Consider the following 23,047-nt stretch of genomic DNA (forward strand, 5'->3'; position numbering starts at 1 on the left):
ATAGTTCAGCCTGAATACAAAAATATTAATTTTCTGCCCAAGTTCCTTTAAACTTAGTGCAGGTTTTAAGTGTCAACTTGCAGATGCAGAAAGAAAAAGAGACTAACTTTACTGAATTTTAAACAGTCTCTATTTAGGCATCCAGACTAAGTCTGTAGCTACCAGTTATTAATGAAGACAAGCACCTCAAAAACCCAAAACATATCAAAACAAACCTCAATCCATGCATGTCACACCTCTGTGTTGGAATGCAACAAAGTATCTTCCAGAGTTCCCTCTCTCTCCATGCTCTAGATTACTGAATTTGCTTGTCATATCATGTTAACTGGACTACTTGATAAGACCATTTCATTGTTAAAGTTGACTTTTTCTTTAATAACCATCTCACCTTTCACGATTGTAAAGTGGTAGCTTTATCTTGATTGAAAACACAGAACTCAACTGTAAAATGAAAAGAATACTGATCTGTGTACCAGTTTCTTCTTCTCCGGTACGGTTCCTCTTTTTATGTTTTTTAATACCCTAGAGATATTTTTAGAAGCTAAAATAAGTGATTAAAGACATTTCTGTTGTCAGCGTTGTACTTTTAAGATGTTTAGTCTTTCTTATTTGAGGTTTCTATTTGTTTAAAGCTACCTAGCTGAAATGGAAGCCACCCACACAATTTTTCCATGAAAATCAGATATTTGCAATATAATGCTTGAACTGTAGTTCCATTCCTCCGTCATACACACTACATCTCGTTTCAGTGGTCTGAACAAGCGAAGGCATGCACATAATTAATTCCATGAGGGACAGCTTATTCATATATTTGCCCGCACCACTCTTTGTATATCAGTTGCACATAATTTACAATTACTATTTCTGCTAACTTGACTGCTCTGTGTAAATTAAATTCTAAATAAAGCTCCAAGTTTTCAGACATATTTTTGTTGTAGCTGGATCAAACGTTTTCTATTGTCCTACATGCACATAAGCGTGCACACGCACACACTGGAAACGGCTTTTTCTATTTTGCAGCTTGTGCTATGCAGTAAAATGGTTATAAAAATAACAACATGGCAACAGTTGCTTGCACATGTGGATGTCATAAACATTGTGTTTCTTTACAATCAAACGCACTGTCGCAGCAGCGGGCCTGTTCCAGGAGCGAGGATGGAAAGCATTTTCTCAGGCACCAAGGTGATCTGCGAGTTGCAAATGAGTAATGCATACGGTGTAAATTAGTTGTAAATTAAAGTCACAAGTGTTTTCCTGATAGGTGACATATATACATATACGCACATAGGATTTATGCTTTAAAAAAAACCCCAACCAAACCCACACAGGAATGTAGCTTAAAGAAGCGGAAAGGAGCACGCTTTGTCAGGATCGTGAGCGAACGCGACCCAGGAGGCTTCCCCGCGGTAAAGCAGGGCTGCCCCACTTCCCTCGGCCGTCGCCGTCCCGGGGGCTCCCGCAGGGACCCCCGCGCCCCCTCCCCGAGCCCCGGCGCCCCCCGCTCCCCAGCCGCCTCCTTCGCCCGCCGCGAAGCCCTGTCCGCGCCGAGGCCCGGCTGCGGGCTGCCCGGCAGCGGCTCGGGCTCCCGCTCCGGCCTTACGGGCAGCGCCGGGCCCCTCACGCCCGCCCAGCCCCTGCCCCTGCCCCTGCCCCTGCCCCTGCCCCTGCCCCTGCCCCTGCCCCTGCCCCTGCCGCTGCCGCTGCTGCCGCCCCCCCCGCCCCCGCGCCTCCCGCTCCTTCCCCGCGGCCGCCTAGGAACGGCGCTCTAAAATGGCGGCGGCCGCCAGCGCCGGTGGGCAGGTGAGCGGAGCGGCGGCCTCCCCCCTCACCCCGCCCCGGCGCGCCGCCAGGGCCCGCACCGCTCCCCCGCCTCCCGCCCGGCGGCCGCCCCTGGCGCGGCCCCTCGCAGGCCGCCCGCCCCCGCAGCGCCCCCGGCCCGGCCCCACAGGCCGGCGGCGCCGGTCTCGCCCCCTCGCTCCGGCGGGCCGGGGGCGCGGGGGAGCGGGGAGAGCTCGCTGCCGCACTCCAAAGGCAAGCGGGCTCAGGTGCTCCCGCGGCGGCGGAAGGAGCTGAGCTCCCCCGCTCGCCCGGGCAGCGCGGCCCGGCCCCGCCAGCCCCCGTCCGCCCTGCGGCGGCAGCGGGCGGCTCCTCCGAGGCAGCCTGCCCCTCCTGGGAAGGATTTGGCCGGCAGAAGCCGCACACCTGAGCTCCGCGGGAGCGGCTGGGGGCCCTGCCGGGGCCTCGGGCCGCGGGGGGTGTGGTGGAGAGCCGGGGCTGACTGCGAAGGGGGCTCCCGGGGCGGGGAGGGAAGGAGGTCTCAGGTAATGGGGCCTGAGAAATACAAATCTTGGGGCGCAGCCTTCTTGAGCGTGCCTGTCGAGCGCAGTGTCTGGCGTTTGTGCCCCTGCAGCAGGTGTGCATTCCCCCGCGCTGTGCCTGGCGGCCCTGCGCTTCCTGCGGTCCCCGGGGACGGACATCAGCGCGCCTGGCGTTGTCGCACAGCTGCTTTTCTCCAAATAGCACCTCTGGTGCCAAGTGCAGATTTTGCCTGTACAGGAAGAAAAAGGCATCCGTTTGTCCTGGGTTTTTCCCCTACCTGACAGCTGTGGTCAGGCTCCGGCCCATAGCGAGTTCCTGGGCGAATGGCCGCTGTCCCAACATCAGTCACAACTGAAGACAAGTGACAGCTGGTGCCCACCGTGAGCCCCGAGCTCCTTGCTTCCGCTGTTCAGAAGGTGCCACAGGTCCAGCACGTTTGCAAGTGCACCCACAGTTATTTTACTACATTCAATACGCCCAGAACATGCCGGAGTCATTGTGCAGCCAATATAGGCCGCTGGAGGCATGCCCATCGGCGCTTCCGAGCCATTTTGTATTTGCAAAGTTATACCGATGTTGTTTTTTAAGCAATAGTGAGTGATCTTAATGATGTTGGGCATAATAACTCATGTAGTAAAACCATTTTTTTCTGATTGACGTTTTACTTTTTATGAACCACTAGCAATTGAGATCCATAATCCTTCTGTTACTAGGATTCATTGCTTTTACAAATTATAGCACATCAGTAATATACTCTGAAGATCAAAATTGTGTCTACATTTTCCAAAATTAAATGTACGAGCAGAGTTTTCTGGATGCATGATTTTAAAACGTTGTGTGCGTAAAGTTGCATAAAATAAGGTTGCAACTGTATTGCAAGGTGAGCAGCTTTCTTGTTGACTACTTGTACTGGGTTGGCTGACCTAAGTGAGAAGCCCATTCTCCAGTCAACAGACATTACGTTTTCGAGTAATGAAAAATTACTTCAAAAGCAAGTTAGTGTAAGTGTAACATAACTGTTGGAGTATTTTTATCAATTTAAAATAGAGGCTGCTAATTTAATATCCTTTGTCTCTCTTGGACTACATTATAGTTTGCAAGGTGCTGTGATGCATATATTAATTTTGGTGTGCATATTAATTTAGACACAATATGCATATGTTATAATGTAATGAATCTGTAATTATGCAATATATTATGCTAACAAATGTGTTGTGTACTGTCAGGCAGTAGAAAAACAGCTGAAGATCTGTGGCTTTAAGAGGAATGCGGATGTTTTAGTACTGTATCTGGCTGGACAGTAAGTAAAATATGTTTCTCTGCTTGGCTTTTACTAAAGGTGGAGCACACTGTAAATGGTAACCTTTCATAGTGCTGTCTGTATCAGATACTCTCTGAACATCATCTGTATGTGAAATATCAGTAAATCATATACCTAGTCCATACACGTTGTGTAGGAAGAAATGGTGAAGATACACTGACATACACAGCAGAGTTATACTCACAGTGAAGTAGTTAACTGCCTCAGCCCTAGATACACGATCCTTCTCCAGCAGCCCAGAATTGCTCGAGGGTCTGTGAGTTCACAGAGTCGTGCATGAACTTCTACCACAGGGAGCAGAGGAGCAAGGCTTAATGGGCTGATCTCTGCCTGTTCTAACTGGCTCGTAAGGCTGGGTGGAAAGAGTATCAAGAAGGCAAATGAAAAAACACAGGACCTGCCTAGTCTAAGAACTGCCAAATTTCTGACCTCCCTGAAGAAATCTGTTATTGCAACAGTAAAACTCATTGGTAGCACCTTTGAAATTACGTACATCTCTACTGTTAAGAACTGAAGGGAGGGCAGGGCAACATGAAGTGAGAACAAGTACAGGAACCCTTGTTTGGGGCTGACAGTACTGATCAGAGAACCGATCTCCTCAGAGCTTTATGAAACAGCTTGAGATGTAGGGCAGATGAGAAGAAATCATGCTAAGTGAAGGAAGGCAAAGCTTTCATGAACCTGTGGGTGATCTAGGTAGATAGAGGAGCATGTTGTAGGATGAACGTGCTAAGAGGCTACCATAGAAAGATGGATACGTGACAGGGCATACTTCAAAGTTTTTGGAAAGCATACTTTGAATTTCTGGCCAGGGCATAATTCCCAGTGTTGCATACCTGTCTGCAGCCTCACAACTGGATCTAGTGTCTGTACGGTTGATATCATATATAAAGAACTAATGTAGTTTAATAATTCAGGGACAAGATTTTCAAGGTTTCTAGGTCCTATGAATGCAAAAAGAAAAGGTGTTAAGGCATTTCAGTGTTGTCTAGCCTGTTTTTAGTGGAAATTAGGTGGTCTTGAAAATCTTAATGTGCCCACTAGTATCTTTAAATTCCTTAGCACATCTCCTGATTTATATTAAGAAAGTATTTGATACTTTGTGAAAAGAAAATGTAAAATATATAGTTACTGTCAAAATTATTAAAATATGTATTTAAGAAAGGAGAAAACATACATAAAATCTAAGGGAGAAGTTTAAATAATGAGAAAATTACAAGACATGTATATATTTTCTAAACAATACAAGAAAATTATTGTAATGCATATGTGTAAAAGATTTAAGACTGCATATACAGTCTTAATAGGCACATTTTCTGATGTTAAATACTTAAATGTGTGCCCTCACTGGCTTTGAAATATTTTTTGGTATGGAATAAAAAGAAATGTTCAGATGGCAGATACAGAAGTGATCTGTCTTCCCGTGAAACCATTTTGAGAAAGATGATGCAAGCTGTCTTCTTTGATGATTGGGGAGAAGTGAATTCCTTTTATTCTATACCAATTTATATAAACCTTGAACCTCAGCCAATCTCAGTATCAGATCATGCCTCCTTAACTGTTGGTTTGACATAATTCTCTGCTGGCTGAAATAAGAAAATGAAAAAATAATAATTAAAGTCAATCAAATAAGAGGGAATGAGTTTATACTTTTAAACCACTACTATTAAAGGGAAGTGAAAAAAATGCACATTTGGACACTGAAAGCTGTCATCCTAGGAAAACTGATTAACTTAGCAGTAGGTAGGAAAAGAGTGCTGCAGGCCAAAAAGGATCAGTTTGTAAGAGACATGCAAAGTCTGGAAGGCATACAGAAGGGGACAGGCTCTTTTAAAATGTTAGAGGAATTAAGATCTACCTGGGGCAAATTGAATGCCTTAATTCCAGGAAAAAAAAAAAAAAAACCAAACAAACAAACAAAAAAAAAAAAACCAAAACCAGATCGAGGCTTGGAGATAGCTAAGATGAGGCTGTTACTAGAGAGGGCGTAAAGCCAATTAAAATGTAAACCTGTAAACTAGATATAGAATGGCAGTGACAAAGCATATAAGGAAATTTTGGCTCTGCTGCCTGAAAAATAGTTCAGGGGTGTACAGGTAGAACTACACAGAAGAATTAGATAGTAGCTCTGTAAGAGCTTTGTATGTCCTGTCAACACTCATCTGCTTGTCTTTACTACTTGCAGTAACGTATTTTCTGGTTACTTGTGACAATAGACGCATAAATATGTATTTGCAGGGTTCGTTTTTATGGATTATTTGAGGAAGCCAAATACACAGTTTAACAAAGTAGCAGCATGGGATAATCTGATTTTCATAAAAACAGGAGAATACAAGTACAGCACCTCAACTTTGTAGGGTTTGCTCTTGACAGACTTTTTTTTTTCAAACGCAAGATCAGAAGAGGTGTCCACTCCTCCTTTGTCTGTATCAGGAGGGTTTGTTGGGGAAAAATAAAAAAAAACCTACCCAACATGGGAAGCTAGAGACTAGGCTCCACAGTTGGAAAAAAACCAGGCAGATCATTTTAAGCTGATAATGTGAGGTTAATTTTTATCAATCCTGTTAGTCCTTTCTGAAATACTGGCCCTAGTCTTGCAACATGTTAAAATCCATGAGGAAAGTTTTATTAAGTCAATTAAAATTTGTCTTGTAAAGGTCATCTGTAATTATTCTAGAGGAAATCAAGAGCATTTATTTAAAGCAATGAAAAATAAGGCGGAGCAATTAGTGAAAATTACTTGGCAGCTCACAAATATTCTCTGGTTAGTAGGTGATTTGTCATTTATAGTACACTAGCAAGCTCAAAGTGCTAGATACACAATTAAACAAAAAACCCTACCAGCACATAGGAGACAGTTCCAGCTGCAGTGGATGTGCAGTTTTATTTAAAACAAGACTGTTAATGAATATGAGTAAATACTAAGTTTATATGAGGACAAGAGAGAAGAGGGGTGAAAAAAGGGCAAAATATTTAAAAATATGCACTAATATGAAAAATAATAAGAAATGTACGTTGATGTGCTGGTGTCTGGCTTCTCTGGTATTGCAGCTGGACAATCCACACTGCACCTTCAAAGCAATTTTCCTTTTAGGTTTGTGTCCCCAGGATGCTGAACTTCTTTCTCTTGTGTTCTGAGCAGTTTCTGCAAACTGCAAAGTACATGAGGCTCATACTCCCTGGGAAAATAAGTGCTGTTATGGGAAAAAAAAAATTAATGCATCACTTAGTTTGCTCCCATTTCTTTACCACCTGCTACTTTGTTATGCTTTCCAGGTGTGTAGAATGCTTACACTGTCTCTGCCATCTTGTTCTCTGCATCTTTCTCCACTATGATTTCTACAGAAGAGTGGCTTTTTAGTGCTTGTATAATATTATTTATAAAAAATTCAACTGTTTATAAAGCGATTAAGCACCATTAATGTTAAGAAATTTGTTACTCTTTTTTTTTTTTTTTTTTCTTCCACCAGAGGACTAAGAAATATCCCAAGTCTGTCACGGTTTCATAGGTTAAGGTATTTGTGGATTAACAACAATAAGGTAATAACGTATTCCTCTAAAGAACAGAACAATGCATCTATACTCCCTGATTATTATTTCATAATTTTTCTGACATAAAGTATTATATAATTGTCAAGCTAATAAATTATTTTTAATTTCTAGGCAAGTTTAACTGATTTAAATATGACAGTTTTGAAGAAACAGTATTTTGGTTTACGTTATAGAGTGTAAGCTGATGTATTTCCCTTTAGATTCACATCACATTTATAAATTTTGTGTATGTAAGAAGCTGAGGTTTTGTGCTAGTACTTTAGCAATAAAAAAAAAAAAAAAAAAAAGAAAGATTGAGTATATTTAGAACTAAGTTACTGGCTAAATTGCCTGGTAGCCTACCGATACCTGAGGGCTGGGATACAGTTTCCAGTGTAGCTCATAGCAAGTACACCCTGCCCATCAGAGTGGGCAGCTCTTGGGACAGACCGAGGAGTGATATGGCTGTAAGGTATTATTATAACAACTTCTGGGCTTCCTAGTTTTTCAGTAGTTTTTCAGGAAAGGAGTGGACTACAGGAAATGCACAGCTCTTTTTTCAAGCCCTTGCAGACATGCATAGTTTATTTCCTGGCAGACTGGTGGCTGAGGTGAGGGTCGTTTTTGCCCTCATGCACACAAGGGTGACATATAACTCTTTCAAATGTGCTTCTCCCTGTGCATAGGAAGTAGCACTGCAGTGCTAGGGTTGATGAGGTATCTTCTGCCATTATTCAGGCCATTGTGTCACTTAAACATGTCCAATTTAAGAGAGATTTCCAGGCGAGTGATTAGAGTATGACATTGGGCCCCATTAATTTCTCTTGTTTCCAATGCACTGTGTGGTCCTAAATCTGTTACACAAACCACATGCCTTACTTTCTCCATCTGTGCAAATCTGGATTATAGTATTTGTTATATCCTATAGGGGTTTTAAGACAGCACTCTGTCAAAATCTTCAGAAGGTACAGTTTCCAGCCAAGTCTAAGCACATTCTATCTTACACAAAATCATCTACTTGACAGTAGAATTATCTGATTTAGAAATCTCCAGTTACATAGCCAACCATTATTAAATGGTTGAATTGAATCCAAACCTTCACCATTAGCCACTGGTAATTAAAAAGCAAGAAAAGTGATAAAACCCATGAATTTCTAACCTGTTTTTAAATATCTTACTGTACAGTAGTTTACATGACTTTCACAATGGTCTCAAGTTCTTCAAACACCAGAATTGCTTGCTCAGGTAAATAAGTAGCTCTGTCAGCAGCAGAAAAAATAAATTTACATTCCATGTCACTTAGGAGTGTACATGTATTTGCTGCCCCAGGCTAACATCAATTATATAGCATCTTATGTTGACTTCATTGAAAGACCTGTGGTTATCCAACTATTTTCAAAAAAAGCAAACATACAGATACATTAAAAGGTTGAACTAAAATCACAGGCTTTCCTCTGTATTTCTAAAGGACACAAGAATAAGAGGAAATGGCCTGATGACTAAGCAGAACTGATCTTGCTGAGCATAAAAGATAAATAAATCTGATTTTTGCACAGATCTCACTTTCCTACCTAAGCAGTAACAAAGAGCATTCTTCTGCTGTTCTGTATAACTTGTGTGGAAAAGTCATTTCTATATAACTTGTGTGGAGAAGCCACTGAGTGGCTTTTCTTAGAAGTCTCAGCTAAATGCTCTAATAGGGAGAGAATATTTTTCTGAACTCAGAAGATCCGGGATCTTTTTTTCTTTCCTTAAAAAGGCATCACAATAATTTTATCATGAAAAAGTAAATTTCAGATGATCCTAAAAAAACCAAACTTGTCCAAGATAGAGAAACACCACTACATACAATACGTATGTGTGGGCTTTACACTATACAAGATACAATAATCATTGTGAAGAACAGGATTTTTTTATTTGCAGAATATTGCTGGTTTCACTGAACCAGGTTTTGCTGAGGTGAAGCAAGGCTCAGAGAATGGTATTATTTTGAACTTTAAAGTAGCTTTTCTCAGAGGATTTCAGAGAACTTTAGGAACAGAAAAACCTCTGTCTTATTCTCCTCCTTCCAACTTTCAGATACTGTTAATACACAGAGCAAAGCACGTTTGTTTTAAAATCAGTGGCACAATTCAAGGACTGAAATCATTGACCCACTAGCAAATGACTTCACAAAAATCAAAGTAGTGTCAGGAATAAAATTCTTTTTGTTTTCTTGCATTTAAACTGTAAGATAAATACTTAGGCACCATTAGTACTCCCAGTTCTCAACTATTATAATGGTCAGCTTGATATCCAATTGCATATACTTTACCTTGCATTGAAGTCAAGACAGTATTAGAACTGAGTTTCTCTAAGCACGGGAATGAGATTTCATAGAGACTGAAGATAACTCTATGTTGGGAATATACCCATGCATACTTTTTTTTTCCCCTGTAATTGTAATTGATTCTGTAAATCTGATTAAATGTCATTTTTGGAAATTTAGAACAAATATGTGTTCTTTGGACCTGCTGCTGAAGAAATAATTTTAAAGCTAGATGCTGGGCTTATTCCAAGGGTATATTTCAGGAGTATTCTTAAATCAGCATAGAATTCTTACATCCTACAAGGGTGTTCTCTCAATAAAAAAGATTTCAAATGTGAATAGAAGTAAAAGAAAATGTGAAGACCAGTAATTCAATTAAATCTGTTTCCAAATACAAATATTAAATTTGTAGTTCAAAAAATTAGGTAGTGCTGTGCTACCTGTATTTGATGTATAATTAGTATTTCTAATGAAGGTTCAGCTGTCAAAGAGAATCCTTAAACCAAGAGTCTTTAACAGGAATATAAGAAACTACCTATAGTTAAACAGTTTTCAGGAAGCTGTGTTTATACTTCTCCAAAGATCCGTTTAGACTGACATGTAACAGTTTTCTTAACTCTAATTTCAGATCCAAGATTTAACCTTCTTGATCAAAAACTATTGCTTGACTGAACTCTATCTCAACAATAATGAACTGACAGATATATCAGGTACCAATATTCCCTTTTTAGATTGTTGGGCAGAGGCCTATACTTTCTTTCCTGTGTATTGGTATTCAAATTTATAAAAGTGGATGACAGCAGGTAACTTAATGATTGAAAGCTCTTATGTATGCATAACAATATATGTTAATTATTTTCCTAGAGAATTAATTGTTCCAGCATACTTGAGTGGCAATAAGGTGATATGTTTATCCTGGTCTAAGGGATGAAATGTCATTCACTTTAATGTCAGGCAATTGTAAAATATTTTTGATATTACATGACCATATTTCATACTGAAAGTGAACAGGCAAAGCTTTTTTTACATGATGATTTGTAGTCCTCTTGCTGACCAGGTACTCCATAAGCTGGTGGAAGTACCTTTTGGGAGCCATTTATGTTTATATGATGAAAAACTGATATCAGTGCTGACAGACTTAACATGAAAATAAAAGGGTAATAAATTACTAAGTTGTCCCACTTGTACGGTAGGCACTAAGGTTCTGCAGTTTCTTCATGATATAGTTACATTTGTAATCAGAAGTATTTTGCAAAGTTACTGCAAAATGGTTTTATTGTAAAATTGCATCTGTCTTACCCTTCTATTTCAGTTTTGCTTGCTCTTGTAGATCAAAGTAGCTGTACCGGACTAGTGAATTTGTGAATGAAGAGGCCAAAGCATAATAGATTTCTGTATATTCTAGACATTTTAAATGATAATATTTTACTTTTCTCTGGCCCTATAAAATGTTGTGATGAGAAATGATGTTGATAGTTTCTGTGAGATTTTGATAAAAATGAATGTTTGAAAGAAACAAACATATCGGCACAAGAGACAATACAGAATATAAAAACAGGGGTAAACAGAAGGGCAAGTATCATTGGTAGAGAAATGCAGATGATAGATACTGTATAGAATTTGGAAAATTAGATGTCTGTGCCTTATGTGGTGTGAGGATGTGAACACATCGTCTGGGTCAGCCACAACAATATTTTGTAATAACTTTTTAATACATTAATAATTATTTGAAATTGAACTATTTTCTAAGGAATTCACTATTTATTGCTTGTGAGGCAAAGGTAGTATTGGGGATATACTATTGTTTGTGAGGCAAAGGTAGTATTAAGGGTAAAAGGAAGTGAAGATGAATTAATCAAAGATTACTGGGATATGGGAGGAAGAAGAGAGGATGCAGCTGATGTTGATTTATTGAGGCAAGGGTGATAGGGACAAATGGAAGGAACTGGAATGAAAAACATTAGGCATATGTTCAAAGGATGTGACTAGAAAGATGAAAGGGATACTGAAATCTCTGATAATTTTTTTTTTTTTAACTAATCTCATGCAAGGTGTTACCAAAAGGCAGGCATAGATGGGTAACTAGGATAGGGAATTCAGTGTGCAGCATAACAAAGTAATTATCTAATAAAGGCAGTCAAGTATGGTGGGAATAATTGGTTTTCATTTTATTTCAGGTGCTCTGAAACACCTGTGTGCATTACAGATTCTGCTGCTTCACAACAACCAGTTAAAAAAACTTGGCAAAACAGTGAAGGAATTGAAAGGAATGATAAGCTTGCAGACCCTAAGTAATACCTTGTTTTTATTTTGCAGAACAGTGAAAAGTAGTTTTTTAGTATTTCTTGTCTGTTTCCGTATCATTTGCTAATAGCTTTTGAAGCTAATGACCAATTTCAACCAAATTTGACGAAGAAAGAGGTCTCTAAGACATGAAAATTCCACAGAGAGTACCTCAACTAAGAAAAAACTGCCAAATGAGTTCAGAAAGTTAACTCTCTTTGGCTGCTGGCTAGCCAGTCTCCTGGATGAGTAGCTTGGAGGCACTCAAAGCAGTTTACTGCTACCTTTTTGTAAGGGAACATGGGAGTACAGTGAGATTATCACAGAGGTGAAGGGAGCTGAGAAGCGGGTGTTACTGCTGTTGAGAGTGTGAGTGATAGGTTATAGAACCCAAGTTCCTGCCTCATTAATTCTGTTGCTTGTAGAACTTACTTTCTGCATCTTTTTGGCAGGCTCTATGGATTTCTAGAGTCTAAGCATAAATATACTTTAGATATTAAGTACTACTGTTAAGTAGCATACATTTTGATATACTGGCTGGAAATGAAAGTAGCATAGGCTCTGAAATTTCAAATTAAGTTACACAAGACAGTGTTGGCGCCACTAAGTTATGATGTAAGAATTAGCCTACAGGGAAAGTAGGATTATATGCTATTAACCTATTGAAAGTGAAAGTGTAAGCAGTATTTTTCCATGGTTCCTAAAAGAACGTCGTCATAGGGCATGCCAAATGCTCAGTACCTTGAGAAAACAGGAAACAAGTTTCGCATCTTAGTGACACAGTTAATGGAGGTGAATGTCATCGAGCCGTACCTCCTCATGCATTCAAAAACTTGAATGTCTCAAAGGAAAATATGGCTTGAAAAGTACGCTTTTAATTGAACTTGACACTGGGCGAAAATTAAAAAACAGCTTAAGTGTTTAGGAAGACAACATGCCAGCCAAATTATTGTAATTTTTTTTTCATTGAAAAAATAGTCCACTTAAGAATGCAGTTGTTGGAAGTGATTAGGCAAAGCCTGGACAGACATCCTGTGTATGAATGGTGCAGTCACTTGAATTTAATGTTAAAGCCCTACCAATTAATAAGGAGCTTTAACAATCACAGGGAGTTTGTTGTACTTGTTGCAACCATCTGTGGGAGATAAAGGCAAATAGCAGATAGTTAAAGTGCTGCCGAGTTATTATGATGGCAGTCACAAAGACATAGTGAAAATTGGGTGCATATTGGTCTAGCCACCACCATAGAAAAGCAATTGTTTAGGAGAACTATCAAACAATATGTAGAATATACCAATCTACCGTGATAAAAAATTGTTCTGTAGTTCAAAGATATGAGAGTAAATGCTAATCAGTGGAAGAAACTTAATAACCTTAACTTTACAGTCATTCCTTTTTGAACTTTGCAGTCATGAAAAATTTGTCAATGTGTTTGTTTCAAAGAAATTTCATAATAATGAGTTCTCAAATTAATGGGACTCTATTAGTTTAATAAAATGCAGTGTCATGTTTAAAGTAAATGACAGCAGTAAATGAAGAAAATGAATTTTCAAAGTCATATCCTATACACCATATCATATTACTATCTCATTATTTGCCTACTTGCGATATTCAGAAATGAGAAATGGGTGCAGAATTTGCACTGTGTTTCTTTGAAAAGGCTTGCGCTCATAATTCACCTTTATAAAATGAAAATTGTTTTGGGAATGGGAGAGTTCTCACTGTTATGAGGTAGATCTTTCTTATTGCTGGACAACCTGATTAAAAAAACCCACTTGCTAGCCTTCAACAGAACTTCTGGATGCGTAATAACATTTTATTATTTTGTAGCTCTTGGGGACATTAGAACTATTAAAATGGAGCAGTATAATACACTATTATTGTTCACTTCAGAAGTAGCATCCAGCTGCCAAAATGTTGCATTTCTCTTCCTTAAGGCTCTCTTGTGATTTTTAGCCACTACCCTGCACTGAATTTGTAGCGTAACACCATTCTTTATCAGGCGTTTAGGGAAGACACTCAGCTTCTACAGATTTACTGTAAGGGTTGCTCACAACTTCAGCCTTTTGGGAGATATGGAGGGTTTCTTTATGGGCTCATCTTGTGCTCACATCTCCCTTTTGGAATCCAAGATTTTTGTTATGTACTCTGTAAATTGCCTCAACTGATTTATTATCCACAGCTGATAACATCTTGCTGCTAGACCTCAGAAAACTCCTTTTGTTCTTCACTATGTTTCTACCACAGTAGTTCTTTTCTGCCCCATGTGGGTTAGGCGCACTGTTTTTCTACACTCCAAATAGAGAAAACAGACAAAACTGTGGAGGAAGAAAGCATTATCCCTAATTTGTAGAAGTAAAATTGCATGACCTTGACAAGAAAGTAGATAGCAGAGCCAAGAATTGATCCCAGATGTTTTGTAAAATAAGACCATCTTGATCCATGCAATGGTTGGATTTATTGTGAGAACGAGCAGTAGAAAAATTCACATATTCTAAAACAAACCTACAAATCAGTGTTGATGAGGAGGGACATGCTCCAAGTAGCATCCAGATCCAGAAGTACTTAGTATCAACCCTGGTTTGTGCCTTGGAAAAATCTCTTTTGAGTCTTCATTCCATTCCACTAGCAAACGTACCTGCTTTTAGAGACCTTTCTGAAACATTTTTCTCTCTGGAATGCTATCACATATTTTCTTGACTCAAGAACACACTTATCAGATATATACCTAATATTCTTTCTAATTAACACTTTCTAGAAAAAATAGCTATATACTACTTTGGTAAAAATGGAACTTTCTTTTGCTGCCACCTTGTGGGTCTCTTACTACTTCTAAGTACAGTAATTTTAAAAGTTGTTAAAGAATTAAAATATTTTAAGTTCTCTTCTGAATACATGAACAGGCATTTTCTGTGTAGGAGATAGCAAATGCCCATTCCAGCCTTACTGCACCCACAAAATAACTGCTAAAATTACATATAACAGGATTTTTTACCCTAGAGTGAATATTAGCCACAGCCTCACCTCAAAAAGAGAAAAACAGACCAGTGTAGACCTTGGTAGAAGTTGTTAAAATTATTAATTTAAAGGGTTTTTTTCTCTGCTCTGATCTCAAGGTGGTAGCCTCCTGATTATTTTTACTGTCTCAGAAGAACAACGTTTGTATAAGGAGAAAAACAGCATTATTATGTTTTTCATTTAGGAAAAAAAAAAAACCCACCCAACAACACTTCTTTGTTTATTTGTTTGTTAGCTGATCTGGGAATGAGCCAGTTTCTATTTTAAACAACCTCAGATATCACTCTCATGAAACAAACTGATCTGGCATGTCAGCTAGGCAAATGTTCCACATCTGGCAAAGCAGCAACACAGCATTGATACCTGTCTCTGTGTTGCAAAGGTTTGTTTTTTCAGGTAATGGGAACCTGAATGTAAGTATTTTAGTCAAGTTGCTAATGGGATTTTGGAGCTTAGTATCTCAAGTCTCAAGGAAAGTTAGTGGGACCCAGGTTCTCAGGAACTTAGGCCCTTTTAAACATTTTACTCTTTAAGTTTCATGTGTTTTCAAACTCATCATCTGTCAAAACATCAGAAAAGTGGGTATTTACATTTTATATTGTGTCTATGGGATAAAAACTTTATATCAGCTGTGGTAAAGCCTTAGGTGTCCTATAGTTTGTCTGGTTTTAATAATCCTCTCCCCCTACAAATTTTGTCTCTTAACCTTTAAGCTGTCACACCTAAAACACTACTATCATTTAAAATAGGCATCACCTAACAATACATGAGAAAATCAAAAAGGCAAACACGTGGTGTTTTTTTCTGTATATCATAGAAATAGAAAAAAAAACTTCAAAGGTTTGGAGTGCATGATGGCACCTTTACTCAGTTCTTGCCTGTGGTATTTTGCATACTCTGCAATAAGCCAATTGTTGCAGTCCATGTTTAGTTGAGTAATTTTGCATGTGTAAAGAGACTGTGCTTTGTTTACCCAGCATAAGAACAATTTGAATTTGATAATATTTTGTACGAAAGCTTTGGATACTAGTGACCTTTCATTTTCCTGCCTTGCTAAGTTAGTTGGTTTTCGTTTGCTGGGTTTCTTCTTTGTGATGTTGTTTGTTCTTTCTGTATACATTTTGCAGACTTATTCCATAACCCTCTGGCACAAGACCCAGACTACCGGCTTTATGTGATATACTGCCTTCCTTCAGTACAGCTCCTTGACAGGAAGTGTAAGGATTGCTTTCCTCTTCTCACAAAGCATTGACAGTTGCTTTTGATTTTAATCAGTTTGGAAAAATAGGTGACTTAATCTTGCCTGTTCTTTTACATGCACTCGCTGATATCGCAAAAGGTCTAATGAAGAGATACCCCTTTTTGCAAGCTTTGTCAAGCAAATAGACTTTGTATGGCATAAACAGTTTGCTTTGTTAAATGCTTTTGATTTCTGTCTTTTTCTGTTTAAATTGTGTATGTTTATCTTGTATTTTGGTTTGTATACTTTTGGGCAAGACAGATAAAAGCCTGTGCTTAGAGACATGTACTTACATTTGTGCATTCAAACTGGTATATTCACCTGGGTGAGCATGCTTACTTAGATATGGATAATATCCTGAGCTATCTACATGTTTCTGTACAGTTTAAATATGTATGTGCACGTTTCTTGATGAGGTACATGCTGACCAAGCTTTCAAATATAAATCTTTATAAGTCATCAAGAGATCTTTCACAACTTGTCTACCGTAAATTCTACAGAAAAAAGAAAATTGCCATAAGAATAGCCAAATGATAAATCAGTCAATCCATAAACATGCCACAGCAGACCCAGAAAATCGGCTTTGGTGATTTTTGTCTCCAGTGTTTGGAGAGCTATGTGATTGGCAGGAGGACTGAAAATTACTGGAGAGCACTGAGAAAGGTGTTGATTCCTACCCCAGCTCTACCTCATAAGAAAGTAGCAAGGAGAAACAATGTAATCTTGAAAATCTGCTCCCAGTCCCTAGGAGAATCAGGATGCAGGAGTTTAGGAAGGCAGCCACAGGCCATCTGCAGGTGCTGGCAGACTGCGTAGCTCTGTCATGAAGGAAAGCTGGTGGATGGGCCGCAGCGTGTGTCGGGGTTGCTGAGGAGCTGCTGGATCTGACCACGTGGCCATTTGCTTACACACTCATTTGCGCTGGTACCTCCAGTCTCTCCAATATTTGGTCTTGTGTTACATCTGCGCTTAGCACGTCTGTCAGGCTGTTTTACTGATGATCATTTTTGACTAGGGAGTGATGACTGAAGCTTAATGTGCTGGAAAATACATGTTGCATTTACAGCTCTAGAAACATTTCCGTAAAACTTCCTGGACTTAATCTCCTAAATACAGTTATACTGTACTCAGTCCTGGATTAAGACTTGAGGCATTAATTTGTACCAAGCTGTACCCTGGACTTTCTATTTAGTGAACTATTTCACTAACATTACAAAGCGTCTTCACCATCTGTGGAACATTATCACAGCATAGTCCTGTCTGTCTCCTTTACACAAGACATGTGCTCACATTTCTGTTACCTCCAGGCATGACTACTGCAGTTCCTTCCTAATTGGTCCCCTAGACACCATGACTTAAAAACTTCCCTGAATTTAAAACGCTCCTGCCAGAGTTAGTTACTTGTTCTAGACCTTTAGCTCACTTCTGTTCCACAGCTGAAGTACTAGGTTGGTATGCAGTTCATATCATTGAAGTTAAAATCCCCTATTTGACTTAACAGTCTCAAACTCTTTGTTTAAAACTTGAAGTTATTTTTGAATTAAACTGCAAAACAGGAAAATTTGAAGCTTTTCTTTTGATTGCACTCCTGCAGTTTTCTCTGTAATTGAGCAATGGTACTTGAACCGGCCTTGAACCAGGACGTGTTTTTGCTATTCATAAAGAAACTTCCAAATCTTTACTGACTTCTGCAGTAGATCTCATTTCAATGGTACGAAAGTCTTGCTTTCTAGTTTCTTGATTTAAAACTTCTGATCCTGCTGTACTCAAAAGAAAAAAACTATTTTATTGGACAGGGCTTCACCCTAAAACCTTGGGAAGTATTGCTCCGTGTTCCCATTTTGAACTGTTGTGAAATTATGCAGGTTTACACCACTATTATTAACAAAACTCCGCACAAAGAAAGTGAATTACCTTCTGCATGCAGATAGATAATACCAGCCTTTTAAGTTGGTAGGAAAAAAAAAATATTATATTCTTCTTTACAGCAGTTACACAAAGAGAAAGGGAGTCAGCGCTTCATCTTCATAACCGCGAAAGGTCTTGTGTCATGCAGTCAATAGCTTTTGGAAAGAGAGTAAATACACCCCTGGGGGCTACAGTGGGATCTAGCAGATGCACTCAACCAGCCAGAAGACTGATTATGCCCTCAGGTATTTATAATAATGTAAGGAAAAGCATACATTTTTAGGTGATTTGAATTAGAAAAAGTTCTTTTCATTCATCTGATAAAAAGTTACAGGTTTTAAAGTATAAATGCATCAGGAACTCAACCAAACTGCTTCATAAAGTAAGTAGTAATAGCAGCAACAGGCAACAAATGAATCCTTCTACTAAGAGTATTGTGGCAAATAAGTTCTAGTCAATTCCCGTAGTTCCAGAATTGTCTTTAAAGATAGCTGAACAAACAAAATTTCATTTTTTTCAATATGTGTCTTGTGAGTGTTTAGTTTTACTTTTATTTAGTTAAAAACATCTCCATACAATTCCAGGCTGGGTCTCAGACAGTGATCAGCATCATAGAGTTTTGATGCCCTCTAGTGCTTTTATAAAATAATCTCTTGAAGAAAGTATTTTCTAAATAGTGTTTTAAATTTTACATATCTTGCCTAGTTTTGTAAGCAGATTCCTTTTTATGCTTTCCAAGCTGAGAATATTTCAGTGATGTCTTGTAATAGCATACAGAGTAATTTTTAGAGTTCTTAAAACATTCAAATCTGGAAGACAGCATGATCCTGGCACAAGAAAGCAGGTGAATACCACCTGGAACCTTGTGACTTGTACCGTATGACAATCCAGAACAAACCTTGAAATCCTGCACAATCTCATCTGCTTTTTTGATGTTTTAAAGATAAGAAAAACAATATTGTGCATAGATGATTGAAATGGTAGCATTTTGAACAGTAGCGTAGATGAAGTTTGGAAAGGTAATAAAATACCTGCGATTTTTTTTAAAATGTATATAGCACAATAGTAAACCTGAAAGCAGTGTATTTAACAATAATTTTGAAAAGATTGGGAAAAAAAGGGTAGTTTAATCATATTTAATAATTTGTTTGTTTTGCTGATAATTATCAAAGTAGGCAGACAATTGTCTTTATCTCTACCATGCAATCATTCACATATATAGACAGTGGCATCATTTTTCTGTGAAAGAAAAAAAATGCATGGAAATGTATGTCTATGGGAAATAAAATACAAGAACTACATAAACTTAAAAAAAAAAAACCAACCAAAAAACCCCAGATATTTGTTTTCACAGTAATTTAATAAAAGGTGATTTCAAATCATCTGCTAGTTTTCAGTTCATTTGAACAAGTAATTTAGGATCAGGATGGTAATGCTCAGCTAATCAAAATGCTGTACAGCCATTAATGTCTTAACTTGAACTTTTTGTTATAGGTTATGAATTTGGAAATCACACAAATAAGTAAGTAATTTCATAATTTTTTAAATTTTTTTTCTTTTGCATCTCTGATGCCTTTACTTAATTTCCTCTTCTTGTGCCTAAAAAATACTCTAACCAGAGAAAACATCCAGTAAAAATGAGCTTTTGAAAAAATATCTGGTCTTTGTATTTAATGGAGTTGCAACTCCATTCTATTCTGATGAGACAACCTACCCACTGCTGTCTGAAATTTAATATTGAAAGGTATTCCACATTTGGAAATGGGTATACAAAAATGCTGTTTATTTATAAGATCAAATACTGATCCCTAGAAAAAGCATGCTTTAAGCATTAGAGCATCATAATAGCTGTTCTATATTATGGTCCAGAAAACTTTCTCCTGACTGGCTGTTCAAAAATACATACTCTCTGGAAAATATTATGACTTGTAGAACGAAACTTTTTTAGTCTGTACTAGATGTTGCTTTTATTCTGTTTGGTTTCAAAATCATAGAAATAAATGTAAAACTTATCTCTGTTGTCTCTGTGTCTGGACTGAGGTGGTATAAAGGTTGCATTTTAATGTGATGACGTTTTTAGATGCTGACTTTGTAACAGTAAATATACAAACTTCAGATATCAGGCTTGTTTTTACTTTCTAGCTTTACACATGAAAATATTTGGAACATTCATTAAGAAAATAATAAAAACCTACATATGATGATATCCTTTAACAATTTGATTTATTGCAGCCTTTCAGTACTTAAAGGGGGCCTGTAGCAACGATGGGGACAACCTTTTTAGCAAGGCCTGTTGTGACAGGACAAGGAGTAATGGATTTAAACTAAAGAAGAAAAGATTTAGACTGGATATAAGGAAGAAATTTTTTACAATGAGGGTGGTGAGGCACTGGAACGGGTTGCCCAGAGAGGCGGTGGAGGCCCCATCCCTGGCAACATTCAAGGTGAGGTTGGACGGGGCTCTGAGCAACCTGATCTGGTTAAAGCTGTCCCTGCTCACTGCAGGGGGGTGGGCTAGATGGCCTCTAAAGGTCCCTTCCAACCCAAAGCATTCTATGGTTCTATGATTGTATATAGCTACTCACTTTGAGTACAGCGCTTTACAATCAAGCTGATTTATGTTTAAAAATTAATTCTTACCTGCTTTCAGTGGAGTTAGCTGTCCTCATTGATAGAATGGATGTACAGCTTCCTCTCCATCTTACGTAGATGTTTAGGCTTTGCAAGGTACTTTTTCTCCATCTTACGTAGATGTTTAGGCTTTGCAAGGTACTTTTTCATGACGAAGTGTGTTATACTCAGTGAAAATAGTCACATGGTTTATATTAGGTGTGTTGCTACAAGTACATATTTATGAAGTAAGTTCTTATAAGATCAGAGTTTAATATTGTATCGGAGCTCAAAGGTTTGGGACTAACATGAAGTCCTTGTCAATTCTGCGTTGGTGGTGTGAGTCTGCCACTTTTCTCTCCCAGACGGCAGCTGTGGCAGGATACGGGAACAACAGAAGCTCACAGTGTTCTGGACTCAGAGCCTGGAGAAGGGATATTTGCATGGTGGCTAGTTAAAAGATCCATGTCGAAATAAATGTGCATTTGCATTAATGGGTATCATATCACTATGAAATCATAAAATTAGTTTTATGATTTCCATTGAATCAGAGCATCAAAGGATACAACAATTATAATTTTTGTGAAAAAAAAAAAGCAGTGAAAACAAAATAACATTTTAAAGTCTACTATAAATTTATTTAAAATAATTTATGGCATGGGGTTTTTTTGTTAGAATCCTGCAATTCTGACCTTTCCTCATTTTGTTTTGCTTTCTTAAATTTGTTAACAGAAGGAAGCCTTCCAAACATTTAAAATTTTCAAATCATCGCTGTCAGTGTCACCATGACTTCTAATTTCACTTTCTACAGAGTGAGTCTAGTAAATTAGCTCCAAGGTAGCTTGGAAATATTCAGATAATGCACATTTGCTTTGTTCTTTTTGCAGAGTACCATTTGAGAACCCTGAAGATGCCATTTTACTACGGGCAATGACAAGATCTCTAATGGAATTTTCCTCTGTTGACTGGAACAAAGTAGCCACCTGTCAAGAAAGACGGCTTGAAAACAAAGTGGAAGAACCCCATGAGAAGCTGACAATCCAATTTAGATGAGTGCTTTCTTCCTTAAGAAAAAAAATATTCCTCTCTCTAGTGTGAAGATAAGCCTCTTAAGTAAGTTAATATCCCTGTAAAAGAAGTACACTAAAACATGCATCTAATTAAATGAACTTCCAGCAAAAAAAGTATTAGTGCAACATTCCTTTTATCATCAGATACATAATATGGAGAGTGAAGAAATTAAGAAAAGATAAATAGTGACAATGTTACAATAAAAGTTGCTTGGAATGCCATTCTTACCATACTTTTGTTTTCAGAAATTAGCAAAGCTAAGCAGCAAGTTAATTTTTAAGGAACTAAGCGTAAATAATTTCATGCCTTATAGTTTCTACTGGAGAATTAGACTTACCATGTTCACTAGCAGTAATTTGTCTTCCTCCCTCAAAACAAAGATATGAGAAAGCAACTATTAAGCTTTTATAATTTCTGAGAGGGATTAAAGCTTCAATTTGCTAATTTCTGTGCTGCGTGACTGCGCTGAAAACTCTTAGTTTTATGAGGATACTCATTTGGTCTCAATACAGTGGAACCATGAGCTCTTAAGCATGCTGATGTCTGGCTCTTGTCTGTGGCTGCTACTCTTCTCCCAGGATGCAGGCCTCTGCTTACTGGCCCTCTTGGGGAGACAGGACTTGCCACGCATAATGCTGCCCCAAGACTGCTGGCTGGTTTTAACACACTCTCTTTTATAACCACGTGGGACATACGATGCTGTAGCACTACACCTGACACTTTCGGCTTCTAAAGCCTGTTAACACTAAGGAAGCTAGTGGGAGACGTGCGTGTAGATGGAAAATAATACATTTCCTCACATCTTTCTCTCTCCATTCTGCCAAAGGCTTAAAGTCAATGCTGTCTGTCATATCAAAGCCCTTCTTCAGCCTGTGGCTTGTCTTCCGAGTTCCTTCTTTCTCTCCTAAGTTAGCACAGAGTCACAGGACAGTCTCAGTCCAGGTTGGCAGGGATCTCTGGAGCTTATCTAGTCCAACCTTCCTGTTGAAAGCAGGTCTGACATTAGGTTGTCCAGTGCGCTGTCAAGGTGAGTCAGGTATTTCCAACGAGGGAGGTACCACCACTTCTTGGCAGTCTCTTTCAGTGTTTAATTGCACTCCAGAGCATTTTTCTAATATTCAGATGGAAATTCACCTGCAACAACTTGGGCCTGATGGCTGTTGTCCTGTCACTGTGCATCCCCCATCTTCTCTATAACTTCCTCTAGGTATTGTAAGAATGTGCTTAGCTCTCCCCAAGTCTTCTTTTCTCTGGGCTGAACAAACCAAATTCCTCCACCCTGCTGATTGATCATCATGGTGGCAGCCTCACTGGACCTCTCTTGTTTTTTAATGTCTCTCTTGAACTGAGTTGACCAAAATGGGACATGGTATTCCAGGTGTGGCCCAGCAACTGCCAAGTCAAGTGGAATAATTACGCTTTTGATCTGCCAGCTGTA

At 38.7% G+C, this 23,047-nt stretch overlaps 1 protein-coding gene across 1 annotated transcript; it reads left to right on the forward strand.

Moving 5' to 3' along the window:
• The first annotated feature begins 1,770 nt into the window (after nucleotides 1–1,770).
• LRRC72 (leucine rich repeat containing 72) lies at nucleotides 1,771–21,591 on the forward strand. The gene is made up of 9 exons (XM_075706394.1): nucleotides 1,771–1,800; nucleotides 3,546–3,619; nucleotides 7,111–7,180; nucleotides 10,108–10,189; nucleotides 11,657–11,770; nucleotides 15,908–15,997; nucleotides 18,009–18,173; nucleotides 19,423–19,450; nucleotides 21,426–21,591. The coding sequence occupies exons 1-9, from the start codon at nucleotides 1,771–1,773 to the stop codon at nucleotides 21,589–21,591; spliced, it is 819 nt and encodes a 272-aa protein (XP_075562509.1).
• Nucleotides 21,592–23,047: the final 1,456 nt, after the last annotated feature.

This window comes from Pelecanus crispus, chromosome 2 (genome assembly GCF_030463565.1).
Source record: "Pelecanus crispus isolate bPelCri1 chromosome 2, bPelCri1.pri, whole genome shotgun sequence".
Classification (NCBI taxonomy): domain Eukaryota; kingdom Metazoa; phylum Chordata; class Aves; order Pelecaniformes; family Pelecanidae; genus Pelecanus; species Pelecanus crispus.